At 46.2% G+C, this 12,607-nt stretch overlaps 1 protein-coding gene across 1 annotated transcript; it reads right to left on the bottom strand.

Annotated features, from left to right (window-relative positions):
* Positions 1–230: 230 nt before the first annotated feature.
* Positions 231–4,072, bottom strand: MCAT (malonyl-CoA-acyl carrier protein transacylase). Its single transcript, XM_075899382.1, has 4 exons — positions 3,506–4,072; positions 2,529–2,616; positions 1,229–1,446; positions 231–899 (listed from the first exon to the last, which is right to left on the bottom strand). The coding sequence occupies exons 1-4, from the start codon at positions 3,917–3,919 to the stop codon at positions 480–482; spliced, it is 1,140 nt and encodes a 379-aa protein (XP_075755497.1). The 5' UTR covers positions 3,920–4,072; the 3' UTR covers positions 231–479.
* Between the last annotated feature and the right edge of the window lie 8,535 nt (positions 4,073–12,607).

Raw genomic sequence — 12,607 nt, forward strand, 5'->3', positions numbered from 1 at the left:
AAAACAAAAGTCGTGACTGAAAGTTATAAACCAATAGTTTATCTAAATGAATTCTTGATCCTAGTTAACAGATGTTCACATGAGAAACTACTATTAAAAAGACCTAATTCTGCAATTAGACCCAAGCAAAAAGACTTCAGCTTGACTCCATAAAGATAAAAGGGCCTGTATGTGTGGATTTGCTTGCAGGACTGGGCACAAATTTAATAGTAAACTGGCCTCACTGTTGGCCCCTGAAGGAAAAGACAAGCTGAATGGCTGAACCTCACGAATAGTGAAGTCAATGTGAAGTCTGTCACATGCTGGCACATCATGAGAGGAAGGAAACCCTTGCGTTGCAACTGAGTGTGCTGAGTTCTTCTGGGGATAAGATAGAGGCACTTAGTCTTCAGGGATGTCACGTCTGCCTCTTTCAGGAGTGATAAAATCAGTTAAAAGTATGTAGGGGAAAAAAAAGTATTGTGGATTTTCCTTCAAAACTATGTTTCCTCTTCTTCCTCATCTGAAACATCAATATGTTTATAGAGCTTCCAGGCCTTTAAATTGCAGTTTTTAAGGATTGCTCCTAGCTGCTTCCCAGGCCCCACTTCATATGTATAAGGAAACTCTACTCCTTGTTTTCTTTCATATATAGCATGCATAGTCTGTTCCCACTTAACAGGTGAAACAAGCTGCTTTACTAACAAACGCTGAATATGTTTTGAATGCATATATTTTTTGCTATCTACGTTTGAATAGACACAGATGAATGGTTTCTGTATCTCAACTGATTTTAGAACGTCAGCCAAAGGCTCTGTTGCTGATTCCATAAGTCTTGTATGAAAAGCACCACTGACTGGAAGCATTTTTGTTCGCTTAAAATTATATTTTCGGGAATTCTCTTGCAAGAACTCCAAAGCCTGAAAGAAAAAACCCCCCAACTAATTATTCACTTTACACAATTGTGGGCAAAATTATATTAATCCAATTTGCCTTATTTGGAAAAAAAAACCACCCACACATACTAAACTCATCCTCCCCCACAGACCTAAATCAGACAGTTCATAGAAAAGTACTACTTGTCCACAACATATGATTGGACAAGGACTGCAGCCATATAGCTGCAAACCATATAGCTTGTTTGATGTGTTAATATTGGCAAAAGTTGAGCCAAAACTGTTAACTTCCTACAGATCGACAGAATGGTAAATTATTAAAATGTGTTTAGATGCTTATTTTAAAGTAATACCTGCAAATGTCCTGCAATGACTCTGCTATCTGGAGACAGGTAATTTGAAACTTCACACACAGGACTTTCTATACCCAATGATTTGCAGTGTTCACGAGCTTCCAGGCAGGCAAAGTTGTAATTTGACTCACGGTGACCAATAACTGATAGCATCCCACTTGGCACAGCTTCTGATGCCTTTTGCATAGCTTCAGCACGCACTTTCACTGCATACAAGGCTAGAGACAGAACAAAAATTCTAAATAATCTTAAACCTCAGAGAAAAATGGTTAAGATCATTAAAATACATTGTATTGTAGGTTTTAAAGATTGCAAATAATAACATTAATAAATTGTATTTATCCCTCATATATACACACACACACACACCTCTTTGCTGTACAGAAGTCCAACAGTGAATACTTTTTAATAAATAATAATAACATGCTTTTCTATGTTAAATTACTGGTAATTTAACAGATATATAATTTACACTTCTCATGGTGTTGAAGTCAGTAGTCAGATGTTCTAAAAATATGGAGTTTAGCATTTCTGAATTTGATGGTGGCAAGTTTAAGACATACAAAAATATTTAACTTTATGTACAAAATTTTAATTTTCACAAGTGATCACATTTTAAATTTGTTTTAATATTAATATAATCCTCTTTTATGGTAGTAAAATACAAGTTTCCTAGGCTTATAGTAAAATTAGTTTATTTATATTTATAGCTTATTTAATTTTTTTAAATACATAAAGTTAACATCTTAATAGTCTATGACAAGGTGAATCAATAACTAAGCTAGCTTTAAACGTAGGGACCAATTTTTTTCAAAATTTTTTCATTCATACGCAACAGGATCAGGGGCTTAAAATATGTTTATTTTATTACTATGTATATAATATGTCGTTTCTACTTACATGTGAAATATATATTAAGTAGTTTAGACAAACTGAATTTAGAAATTTATATTCAGAAGAAAAGGAAGAGAAGCAGCAAGGAAAAGTTGTCATAGATGAGTGTTTTGGAAGGGTAGTATGTGTGTGTACAGCTGGGATGGGCAAAGGGGCTGGCAGTTCTCTCTAGGCCGGGGGGCGCACAGGGGCAAAGACATCACATGCTCCCCCACCCCCAGCCCAATCAGGGTCTGTGGGAGAGGAAACATGGAAGGGTCATGGTCCTGCCCCTTCCATCAGAGGTCACGCCCCTTCTAGGGTGGGCCAGGGCCACTTCAAAAATTAGTGAAGTGGCCCCCCATCTAAAATTATCCCCGGGTGGGGGAAGCTACGCAGAAATAGGATTCCTAATTTCTTTAAGTACCTTCTGTATAATCTAAGGCTCCAGCAAAAACCAGAGCTGCAAATTCTCCAACGCTGAAGCCAGCAGCTGCAACACAATTCTCAATTACCTGAAATGATAAAGCCAATAAAAACCAACAAATTAGACCATATCAAGATGTCCTGAGGGGAAAAAAAAGAACTCAAAATTTCAGAAGTAACCATGTCATTTTTGGATGCCCAACTTTAGCAACTTGGGCCTGATTTTCCAAGGTGCTAAGTGCACACATTTCCCATGGACTTTCACTCAGAACCAGTACAGGCACATCATATTTTCACTTAAAAAAAGAGAAACCTAAAGTGAGGCCTCACTTTGGAAGATTTGGACTTACATGTGCAGAACGATCCCCAGGTGACACAACCCTTGACTAGCTCAGGGAGGGATCTTCTTTAGTGCCCAATTTACACCATAGGCATAGCATCTTAAACTCCCTCCTGCTAACCTTCATATTGCACATGTTAGGGTGCATCTACACAGCAGCCTACATTCAAATTAAATATGCAATAAGATATGCAATTTGCATAGTGCATATTTCAAATTCTACTTCAAAATAGCTTATTTTGAAATTTGGCACCTAGCGCATTATTTTGAAATGTGGTGCTATTTCAAGCCTTTCCTTATGCCTATTTCAATATTTCAAAACAAGTGGCCTGTGTAGACACTGGGGTAGCTATTTCAGGATACCTTCAGTATCCCACAGTTGCCATGCTGTGTAGCAGCCATACCAAAAGCTAGGCACCTGCCTACTGTGCCTAACTGGAAATACAGCTCTGGTCCACCCAACAAGGCATGCAAACCCTGGCGATGGATACCCCTGCCTAGAGAGAGCCGTGCTGTCCTGGGCCCCTGTGCATCGACCCCCGCACCTCGTGATGAGCCTGGACCTGTTGCTAGTGACAGGAATGTGGAGGGGAGTCCCCCGGCCGGCACTGGGAGCCAGGCGCGCCCCAGCCACTCACGCTGGGCTGCTGGTGGTTGAGCTTCTCGACGGCGGCCAGCGAGGTGACGAAGACGGCAGGCTGGCAGTGCAGGGTGCGGTCCAGCTCGGCCTGCGGCCCCCGCAGACACAGCGAGAGCAGGTCGTAGCCCAGCACCTCCTCGGCCGCCCGGAACAGCTCCCTGACGTTGGGGTAGCGCAGCAGCCCCCGGCCCATCCCCACGAACTGGCTGCCCTGGCCGGGGAAGAGCAGCACGGTGCCCTCCTGCGGGGGCCGCCGCCGCGCCGCCGCCGGCTCCTCCGGCTCCACCGAGCTCTGCAGCAGCTCGGCCAGGCTCACGGCGCGGCCGCCGGGCCACGAGCTGCCCCGGCGCCCGGGGAGGGCGGCGCGCGCGCGGCGGCAGCAGCAGCCCCGCGGCAGCCGCCCCCACCACATAGCGAGCGGGTCCCGCGAGGGAAGCGAGGCCGAGTCAGGACCACGCCGAAGCCCGCGTTGCCTCGGCAACCGGGCTCGGGGGCACCGCTCGGCGCTGGCGGCCCCACATGGAGTCCCCGGCGCGTGCTGAGGCCGGTGAGAAAAGGCTTCCCCGCCCGGGAAACAGGACCCGAGAGAAAGGTTCCGCCCAACTAAAAGCCCCCCCCCCCCATACGCTCCACCCACCGGACTCGGAGAGCCCCAGAGGCGCACACCAGGAGCAGCCCTCCCCCACCCACTGCCTCCCCTGCAGCTTTCCTTGACCACGACAGGGCCTGCCTCACGCCCAGTCCCACTTTGTATCAGGGTCACTCACAGTCTCCTACAACCAATATTTCAATTAAAGTGGGGGTAATAAGGGCTCCCCCCAGACCAGGCAGTAAAAACCACAGAAATGAATCCGAGGGGTACACTCTGAGCACTACTTTACTAAAGTCCCACTCCCACATTATGACAGACCCCCTCACTTTTTTCAGACCACTGTAAACAATATAATACTTACTGTGCTTATAACACACCAAGGAATATCCAGCACATGGAGTCCGTCCCCCTCCAGCCTACACTAAGGGCTGGCCTTGACTTCCAAATTGTTCCTGTAAATTATTTATTGGGACAACCTGTTTACCAAATGACTGCAGAACATTTACAACATGATTTATTAAAATTCACAATCAGGCTTCAGGGCAGGACGCATCATAGATAAAGCAAGGTTGGAAGTGTTACACAGTGTTGTTTTGGACAGAAGCCACCACCACACATTTGATACTGTTAGGCTACGTCTAGACTGGCATGATTTTCTGGAAATGCTTTTAACGGAAAAATTTTCCGTTAAAAACATTTTTGGAATAGAGCGTCTAGATTGGCAGGATGCTTTTCCACAAAAGCCCTTTTTGAGGAAAAGCATCCGTGGCCAGTCTAGACGCGCTTTTCCGCAAAAAAGCCCCAATCGCCATTTTCACAATCGTGGCTTTTTTGCGGAAAACTAATCTCTGCTGTCTACACTGGCCCTTTTGCGCAAAAGTTTTTCAGAAAAAGACTTTTGCCCGAACGGGAGCAGCATAGTATTTCTGCAAAAACACTGACAATCTTACATGAGATCGTCAGTGCTTTTGCGGAAATTCAAGCGGCCAGTGTAGACAGCTGGCAAGTTTTTCCGGAAAAGGGGCTGATTTTCTGGAAAAACTGGCCAGTCTAGACACAGCCCTAGAGTCACTGATGGCTCTCAGTTCTACCCAAGGGAGCCAATAACATGATGGTATTAAGATGTCCAAAGAGTAAATGGGGATCCACTCATTCTTCTAAGATGCTCAGAAAAATTGATTGTAACTATGTCTCTTAATTCATCTTAATGTAATAGTTTAGGCAAGTCCTGAAGGTGAGTTCTGTGTCATAGAAACCACAAATTCAAACAGACTTACTAAGAAGTACATGGTTGCATAACTGGCCCAATAAAGTGGGCTTCAAAGAGAGCTGCAGCTTTGATTTTCATAATCCCCTCGGACATATTCCTATTATTGCTAGGTAGTTGCTTTTTCTGAGGTATTTATTACATAAGCCTTAGGTGTTGTGCTCTAAATATTGGAGCGATTGGATGTTTTTATTGGTGAACTAATGTTTTTCTTTGTTTTTATGTCTCCTAGGATATGGAGATGGAAGTAGGTAGGGTACCCTTCACAACTCCTTCTTCTCTTTATTGATAAACAGAGGATTCATAGAATCATATAACTGGAAGGGACTTCACGAGGTCATCGAGTCCAGTGCCCTGCCCTCATGGCAGGACCTAGTGTGGTTCACTGTCCAATGCAGTGGCACTTAGACCACAGCAACAGATAAGAATAAGAGACCTCTACAAAAGTGGTCACCAACCAGTAGATCAGGATCTACCAGTAGATCTTGGAGACTCTGACAGGTGATCCTGACTGGTTTGGCCAGGCAGTTACCAAATGCTGGCACTTCAGTTGCCCCTCCACCCAATGTCATGCTGCTCCTGCTCTCTGCCTTGGAGTTTCCCCTCCTGCTTTCTGTGCAGGTTGTGGGAGGGAGAAGAGGGGAGGTGCTGATATCAGGATGTCGCTCCTCTCCCCATTTTTGTACCATATCCCCACACAGAGAAAAGGGGATGGAGGGAGCTTGGCAATGCAAATCTCTGTCACTCTCTCACACACTGTATGTGTGTCTGTCGTTCTCACAAACACACACTGTCCTTCACTCATCTCCTGACCCAACACATATGTGGGGGATTGTTGTTACTTCAAAGTATGGTATTTTTGTTTTTTGACTGGTCTGTGCATTTCATAGTTTTCATTTTTCTCTTATGCTTAATTTAATTATTTGAGTAGTGAGTTCTAAAATGCCTAAGCTGTCATGTCTAGAGTAATTATCACTGTGGTAATTACTGCTCCTGGATGTGGCTGGCATTACTGTACATGCCAGCTGCTTAAGCCTGCCTTAACCCCACTACTCCACCACCCAGCAGCCGTCTCAGTTAAATGGTGCTCAGCCAGAACCTGCTTCCTGAACGCCTGTTCTAGCCCTAAACCTTCTCCTGCACCCAATCTCCTGGCCCAGATATGAGCCTGCACATAAACATCTTCCCAGAGCTTGCACCCTGAAACCCCGCCTCAACTCCTGTCCCCCACCCTGGGATAAGTCTGGAACCCCTTCCACTCTTCAAACCCCTTGGCCCAAGACTAGAGCCTGCACCCTAACCCTTACCACAGCCTGGTGAAAGTGAGTGAAGATGGGGGAGGAAGGGAGATGGAGTGAGCAGGTGAGGCCTCAGAGAAGGGGTGGGAAGGAAGTGGGGCAAAGGTATTTGGGTTTGAGATAGATCTTACATTGCACTTACATTGAAAAAGTGATCTTGTGGTTTCAAAGGTTGGAGACCATGGCTCTACAGCATGGATTGCGCACCAGCTGGCTTTTAGCTCAAAGTGTTGTACTTAAAAGAAGTACTCGGGATCTTTTTCAGGGGGATAAGGCAACACGCCACATTTATTGATCACACATAGAATAATTAACAGTTATCATATGCATATGATATATATATATATATATAAGTCACTCATGCACTCACACACACACACACAAGCACACTCCGTCTTGCTGTTGTTACCAACAAGTTGCTCCCCTTAACTGCACTGGCCAGGTGAGTTAGATGGGGGAGGGGTGGAGCCAGGCTTCTGCTGATCTGGATCGATGCTCCGATGGTGACAAGACGAAACCCGGGGTCCTCTGCAAGACACCTCACTTTTATAGCATCCCTCTCATATGCAAATATATATCCCAGATTCAAACTCTGGGTCTGTGTCCATTGGTCCCTTTGTGCTGCAGAGAGGGTGTTTTCCAAAGAAGGTGCCTGCTTCTAATCCCCAAGGCCGTCAATATGTCTGGTCTTCTTTCTTCAGCCCACTTGACACCTTGGGTCTGGCTTCCACCCCCCCTTCAACTGTTGTAGCTGTCTGGAGGTGCTTGGCTCCCAAGTCTTACTCATTCACACCTCATTCATTCAACAGGGCAATTAATTACAGAGTGGGGGAAAGAGAGTGGGGGAAAATCTTATTCTGCTACAAGTTTTCTATATAGGGTTCTAATACAAAGTTACAAGGTTATATGGATTAATACAAAGTTACAAGGTTATATGGAGAGGCACAATGTCAAGTCATATGCAGCAATATATAATACATAGATTTATATGAAGCAATATGTAATACATAGATTTATCTACAAAAGGGTAGAGGCTTCTTTACTATGTTTCAGAGGTCCCAGGTTTAAATCCCAGGCAATTACACAAACACTGTCTTAGATCATCCCTGACAGGTGTCTGTCTAACCTGCTCTTAAATATCTCTAGTATAGAAAATAACAACCCCCCCACAAGTATTTTATTCTAGTATTTAACTACACTGACAATTATAACTATGACATTTTTCCTAATGTCCAACCTAAACCTTCTTTGCTGCAATTTAAGCCCATTGCTGTTTGTCCTATCCTCAGAGGCCACGATTAATTGTCAAAGCTGTTTAAAATAGTTTTGGCTTTTAGCTTTTATTACCCTTCTGCCAGCTGTGGTTTAAAGTAAAAAGGTTCGGAAATGTGGCTAATCCCAGGGAGGCGCAGAAACAGGCAAACTATTACTAAATATCTTTTAAACTTTTATTAAAGGGCTTCTACGTATAAATTATGATTTTATCAATTTCTTACATACGTAGGCACCAAATAATTATTAGAATGACCAATAAGCAAAATGCAATACAGTAAAGAAAATTCCCTGAGGTTTTTCTAAATCCCAATAGTTGTTAACAAGGGACCAGGGATTATTAACAGTTACATTTACATCAGTGTTATTTATAAGACTAATTATGTATCTAAAAGTTTTAACACTACTACTTAATAATACCGCTAAACAATTTCAGATAACAATACTTACATTTAACAGACACACAAACTACAACAACAACAACATATTTGGTATTCGTTATGTTTGGTATACGTTACGCTCTACAGGAACTTGTTTGGTTCGGTGAGCGGGAGGTGGCCCTCGGGTGATCAGTCCTCGGACCTGGCTCATATTCTGCCATCCAATGTTTATTCGGGATTCCTCAATTTGATACAGGAGGGGAAGCTGTTTTATAGAGAGAGCTTTTGTGTGCTTTTTGTGATAGGCTAGCAGACCCTGTCTGTTAAGTGACAGGAGTAAGGGGGTGAGATGGTTTCCTCTGTTTTTCCTTTTCTGCCTTATCAGGCATGGCACGGTCAGCACAACCAGCACGAACTTTACGTGAACTTTTGGGTCTGGTTTTGGTTCCTGTTCGTCGCTGATCTTTAAGTTACATAGTGTAAGGGTTTTTCATCAAGGGGAAGTTGACCTTTTGCTTGGATGGCAATACGCGCGAGAGGCCCGGCCAGCAAAGAGCCTGCTTCCACACCAGCAGAGCCATCAGCAGCCAGGGCCAGGTTCAATATAGGGTTCTTCTTCATCCAGCCAACATAGAACTGGCTTGAGGTCCCACCAAGTAACATGGGAAATTCACACACCACTCCTGTACTCTTCTAAGAGGCAATACTTCCCCACTCGCAAGCACAGAGTCCAAGTGTAGAAAAGAAACTTAATAAAAGGAGGGAAGTAATTTGGCATTAACTTGGGAAAATCACCACAAACAATTAATAAACAAAACCATGAGTAACAGTCCCGCTCAAAGTAGATCGGGCAGTGTCCTTTTCCTCTCAGGTTCTTAAGTCCAGCAATCTAAATGTCCCCTTCACATGTCCAACCCTTCTTTGCACCCCACTCACAGTTACTACCCTTGGTCAGTGCAGACCTAGAGTTCAGAGGTGCATTCACCGAGTTCAGCTCCCATCCCAAGTGGGGGGAAGTAAAGAAGTATCTTGTTCACTCCGCTGGTCACTCACCATCCACCTGCTCACTGCTCTCTATCACAACCTTGATGGTCATTCATCTCACCACCTATCTGTCATCACCCTGCTAGCTGCTCATTGAAACTTTCAGTCACCACCCTGCTAACTGCTCCTTGTGGTGCTATCATTCTACTGGCCACTCTTTGCATCTTCCCTATTGGGTCTCAATCACCAGGGCTTGACGAATGCACTCACCTGCTCGCCCGTGGCAAGTAGATTTTACCAGCTGGCAAGTGCAGGGGCGGGCTGGCCGAAGCCTGCACTACAGGCGGCGCGGCCCCATCCGATCCGCTGGCCGGCGGAGGAGCACAGTGCTGCTGGGAAGGGGGAAGTGTGGAGATTCTTCCCACTGGGCTACCTGCATGCAGCTCCGGCACGAGAAGGTGGGGCAGGATGCTAGGACGCTGGCGTGACCTGTCCCTGCTGATTTTAAAGGGCTGCGGCAGCTCAGCTCTGGCCGCGTGTCTCTGGGAGCTGGCTGCGGCGCGCGGCACAGCCAGGGCCCGCCCCACCGACTCCAGTCCTGCCACGGCCCCAGACCCCCTTTGTCTCCACATCGCCTGTTCCCCTGCACCCTGGACCTCCTGCTCTCCCTCTTCCCTGTGACTCTTTGGCTCTGTGCCGACCTTACACCCCACACACTGCTCCCCCCGATCCCTGCCCCCCAGCTCTGTGCTGCCCATTTCCTGCACTGCCCCTAGACCACGATCCCTCTGCCCCTCCCATTCTTTGCGTCCCATTCCCCGTGCCCCTGCATTTGAAGACTCTTTCACTAAGGCTGTGTCTAGACTGCAGGGTTTTTTCAAAAAAAGTTGCCTTTTTTTGAAAAACTTCACCTGCGTCTAGACTACAGCTGTGTTCTTTTGAAATTAAATCAAAAGAATGTGGCTTTTCTTTCAACAGTGGTACTCCTCATTTCACGAGGAAGAACGCCTTTTTTCGAAAGTGCTCTTTCGAAAAAAGGCATTGTTGAATGCAAACAGGGCTTTTTTGAAAGAGAGCAGCCAGACTGCCTGGGTGCTCTCTTTCAAAAAAGCGGCTCACTTTTTCGAAAGAAGAGGTTGCAGTCTAGACGCTGTCTTTCGAAAGAGGCTTGTAGTCTAGACGTACCCTAAGTGTATGTCCCCTTTAGTTTGGGACAATTTAGCACAGATCTACTTTTCTGTATTCCCACAAAATTACAAACATTGGTCACCATATTTCAGCTGTCCCTGCATTTAATACAAACATAGCTGGTAGTGAGTCACGAATTAAATTGAGTACAATGAGTAAAATACCATTCTATCTGCTGAATATCTAATAGGGATGTTAGAGTTTAACCAGTTAAACTCCTGGCCACCAACAGGAGCCCGCAGGTCTGGCAAGCGCCAGCAGCATGCGGGGCCAGCAGACATGGGCATCCTCTGGTTCCAGGAGCTCACTGTGTAACCGACTGAATTTTAGTTGATTACATAGTGTTTTTTTTAATTACATTCCTAATATCTAACACCTAAGCAAAGCAGGAGCAAATTGTATTTACATAGACACACCCAGGGTCTTGCACAAGAGGTGGTTTTTGCGCAAAAAGGAGCCATCTACACAGCTCCTTTTTGGGCAAAAATGACCCCTAATTAATTATGCAAATGAAGCATAGTGATATGCTAATCTGCACTTCATTTGCATAGGCTTTTGCGCAAGACCAGGTGCAGTATAGACTTAGCCATAGAATGTAGGGGTTCTTTTAGGGTCTGGTTTATGTTGGCTTTGTTTTGAAATGGGATTGGCTTGATTTTTCACTTATTGTGAAAGTTGGACACTTATTCACAGTGTGTGAAAGTTGGCAAGCCGACTCAATTAATTATCAGGAGATTAATGGAGATTTTCGTGTTGGGTGTCGAACATATAAGAGCACGTGTAAAGTTTCACAAATGTTACAAGTAACAATTACAAGTACAGCAGATAGAAGAAGTCTTATAACCATCTGGGGGCCCCTATTGCCCAGGCTCTAGGGCTGTCCCTAGAGGGACCCAGGGCTACCACCCTGCCCTATGCCCCACCCCATTTCACTTCCCTCCCCCCCAAGCCTGCCCCTACTCCATCCCTGCACAGCCTTTAGGTTTGCCAGATGGTTTCAACAAAAATACTGGACGCACTTGACATTACATCACAATTTACATTACAATGTTATTTAGAAAATATGGGACATTTTTATTTTGTCATTTATATTTTTTCAGTTTGTTTCCCAAATAGAAAGCTCAAATACTGGACTGTCCGGTTCAAAACCAGACACCTGGCAACCCTACCAGCCTTTGCCTTCACTGCATCCCTCCCCTATGCAACCTGAGCTGGAGGGTTACCAGGTGCAGGGTGGCAGCAGGGGTTAGCCTCCTTCCATACTCACCACAGCAGCGGGAAGTGGAACTCCATGGTCCCAGTCCGCTCCCCCTAACCCTACATCATGCAGTGGAGCGAGGCCAGGATGCCCGCCTCCTGCTGCCATGGTGAAGCAGAGGGTAGCAGGCTGGGAGATGGCGGTGGGATGAAGTAGGTTGTGGGGTCACTTCAGCTCCTACTGCCATGGTGAGCGCAGGGAGGCCCAGACCCCTGCTGTCACTGCATGTCAGACCCCCAATACTCTTCTAAGCCACCCTGGGCCCACCACGGATGAGATGGGGGACTGTCTCATGGTCCATAGGATGGCTGAGGCAGCTGCTGCAGGGCCCCCCAAAGTGCAGAGCCTGGAGTGGCTGCCCCCAAACTATTCTATGGATGGAACAACTCTGCTGGACTCCACCAATATCAGGGCCAGATCTCTTCCCTGGCCCCATCTGTCACCCCTGTGGGCCTCTCTTTGCATGTCCCTTAGCTCCACCAAATAGCCCCCCGCATGCCTCCCCAACCCTCACTTGATCTGTGCCCTGGGCAGCAGGCAGCTGCTCCTGGGCCCCCTGCACTCCCTCACCAGCTGCTGCAGCCTGGTTGGCTGTAAGGAATGGGGCCAGCAATGACAGGCTGACTGCTGCATTTGCAGAGAAAAGGGGGAGTAGGGGCATGCACCCCCCACCCCCGCAGGTGACTCAGAGTGGACTTCTTCTGAGGTTTGAGTGAGTGCCAGGAGGGGGAGGAGGATCTGCCCTCTCTGGCTTCAGCCCCAGGGCAGCCTGCCTCCTGGACTTCAAAGTTTGAGCTCCTCATTCCTGTCTCATCCCCATCCCAGAGCCCTTACCCCCTTGGCCCCAACCCTCTGCTCAAG

The sequence above is a fragment of the Pelodiscus sinensis genome, chromosome 1 (assembly GCF_049634645.1).
Source record: "Pelodiscus sinensis isolate JC-2024 chromosome 1, ASM4963464v1, whole genome shotgun sequence".
NCBI classification, from domain to species: domain Eukaryota; kingdom Metazoa; phylum Chordata; order Testudines; family Trionychidae; genus Pelodiscus; species Pelodiscus sinensis.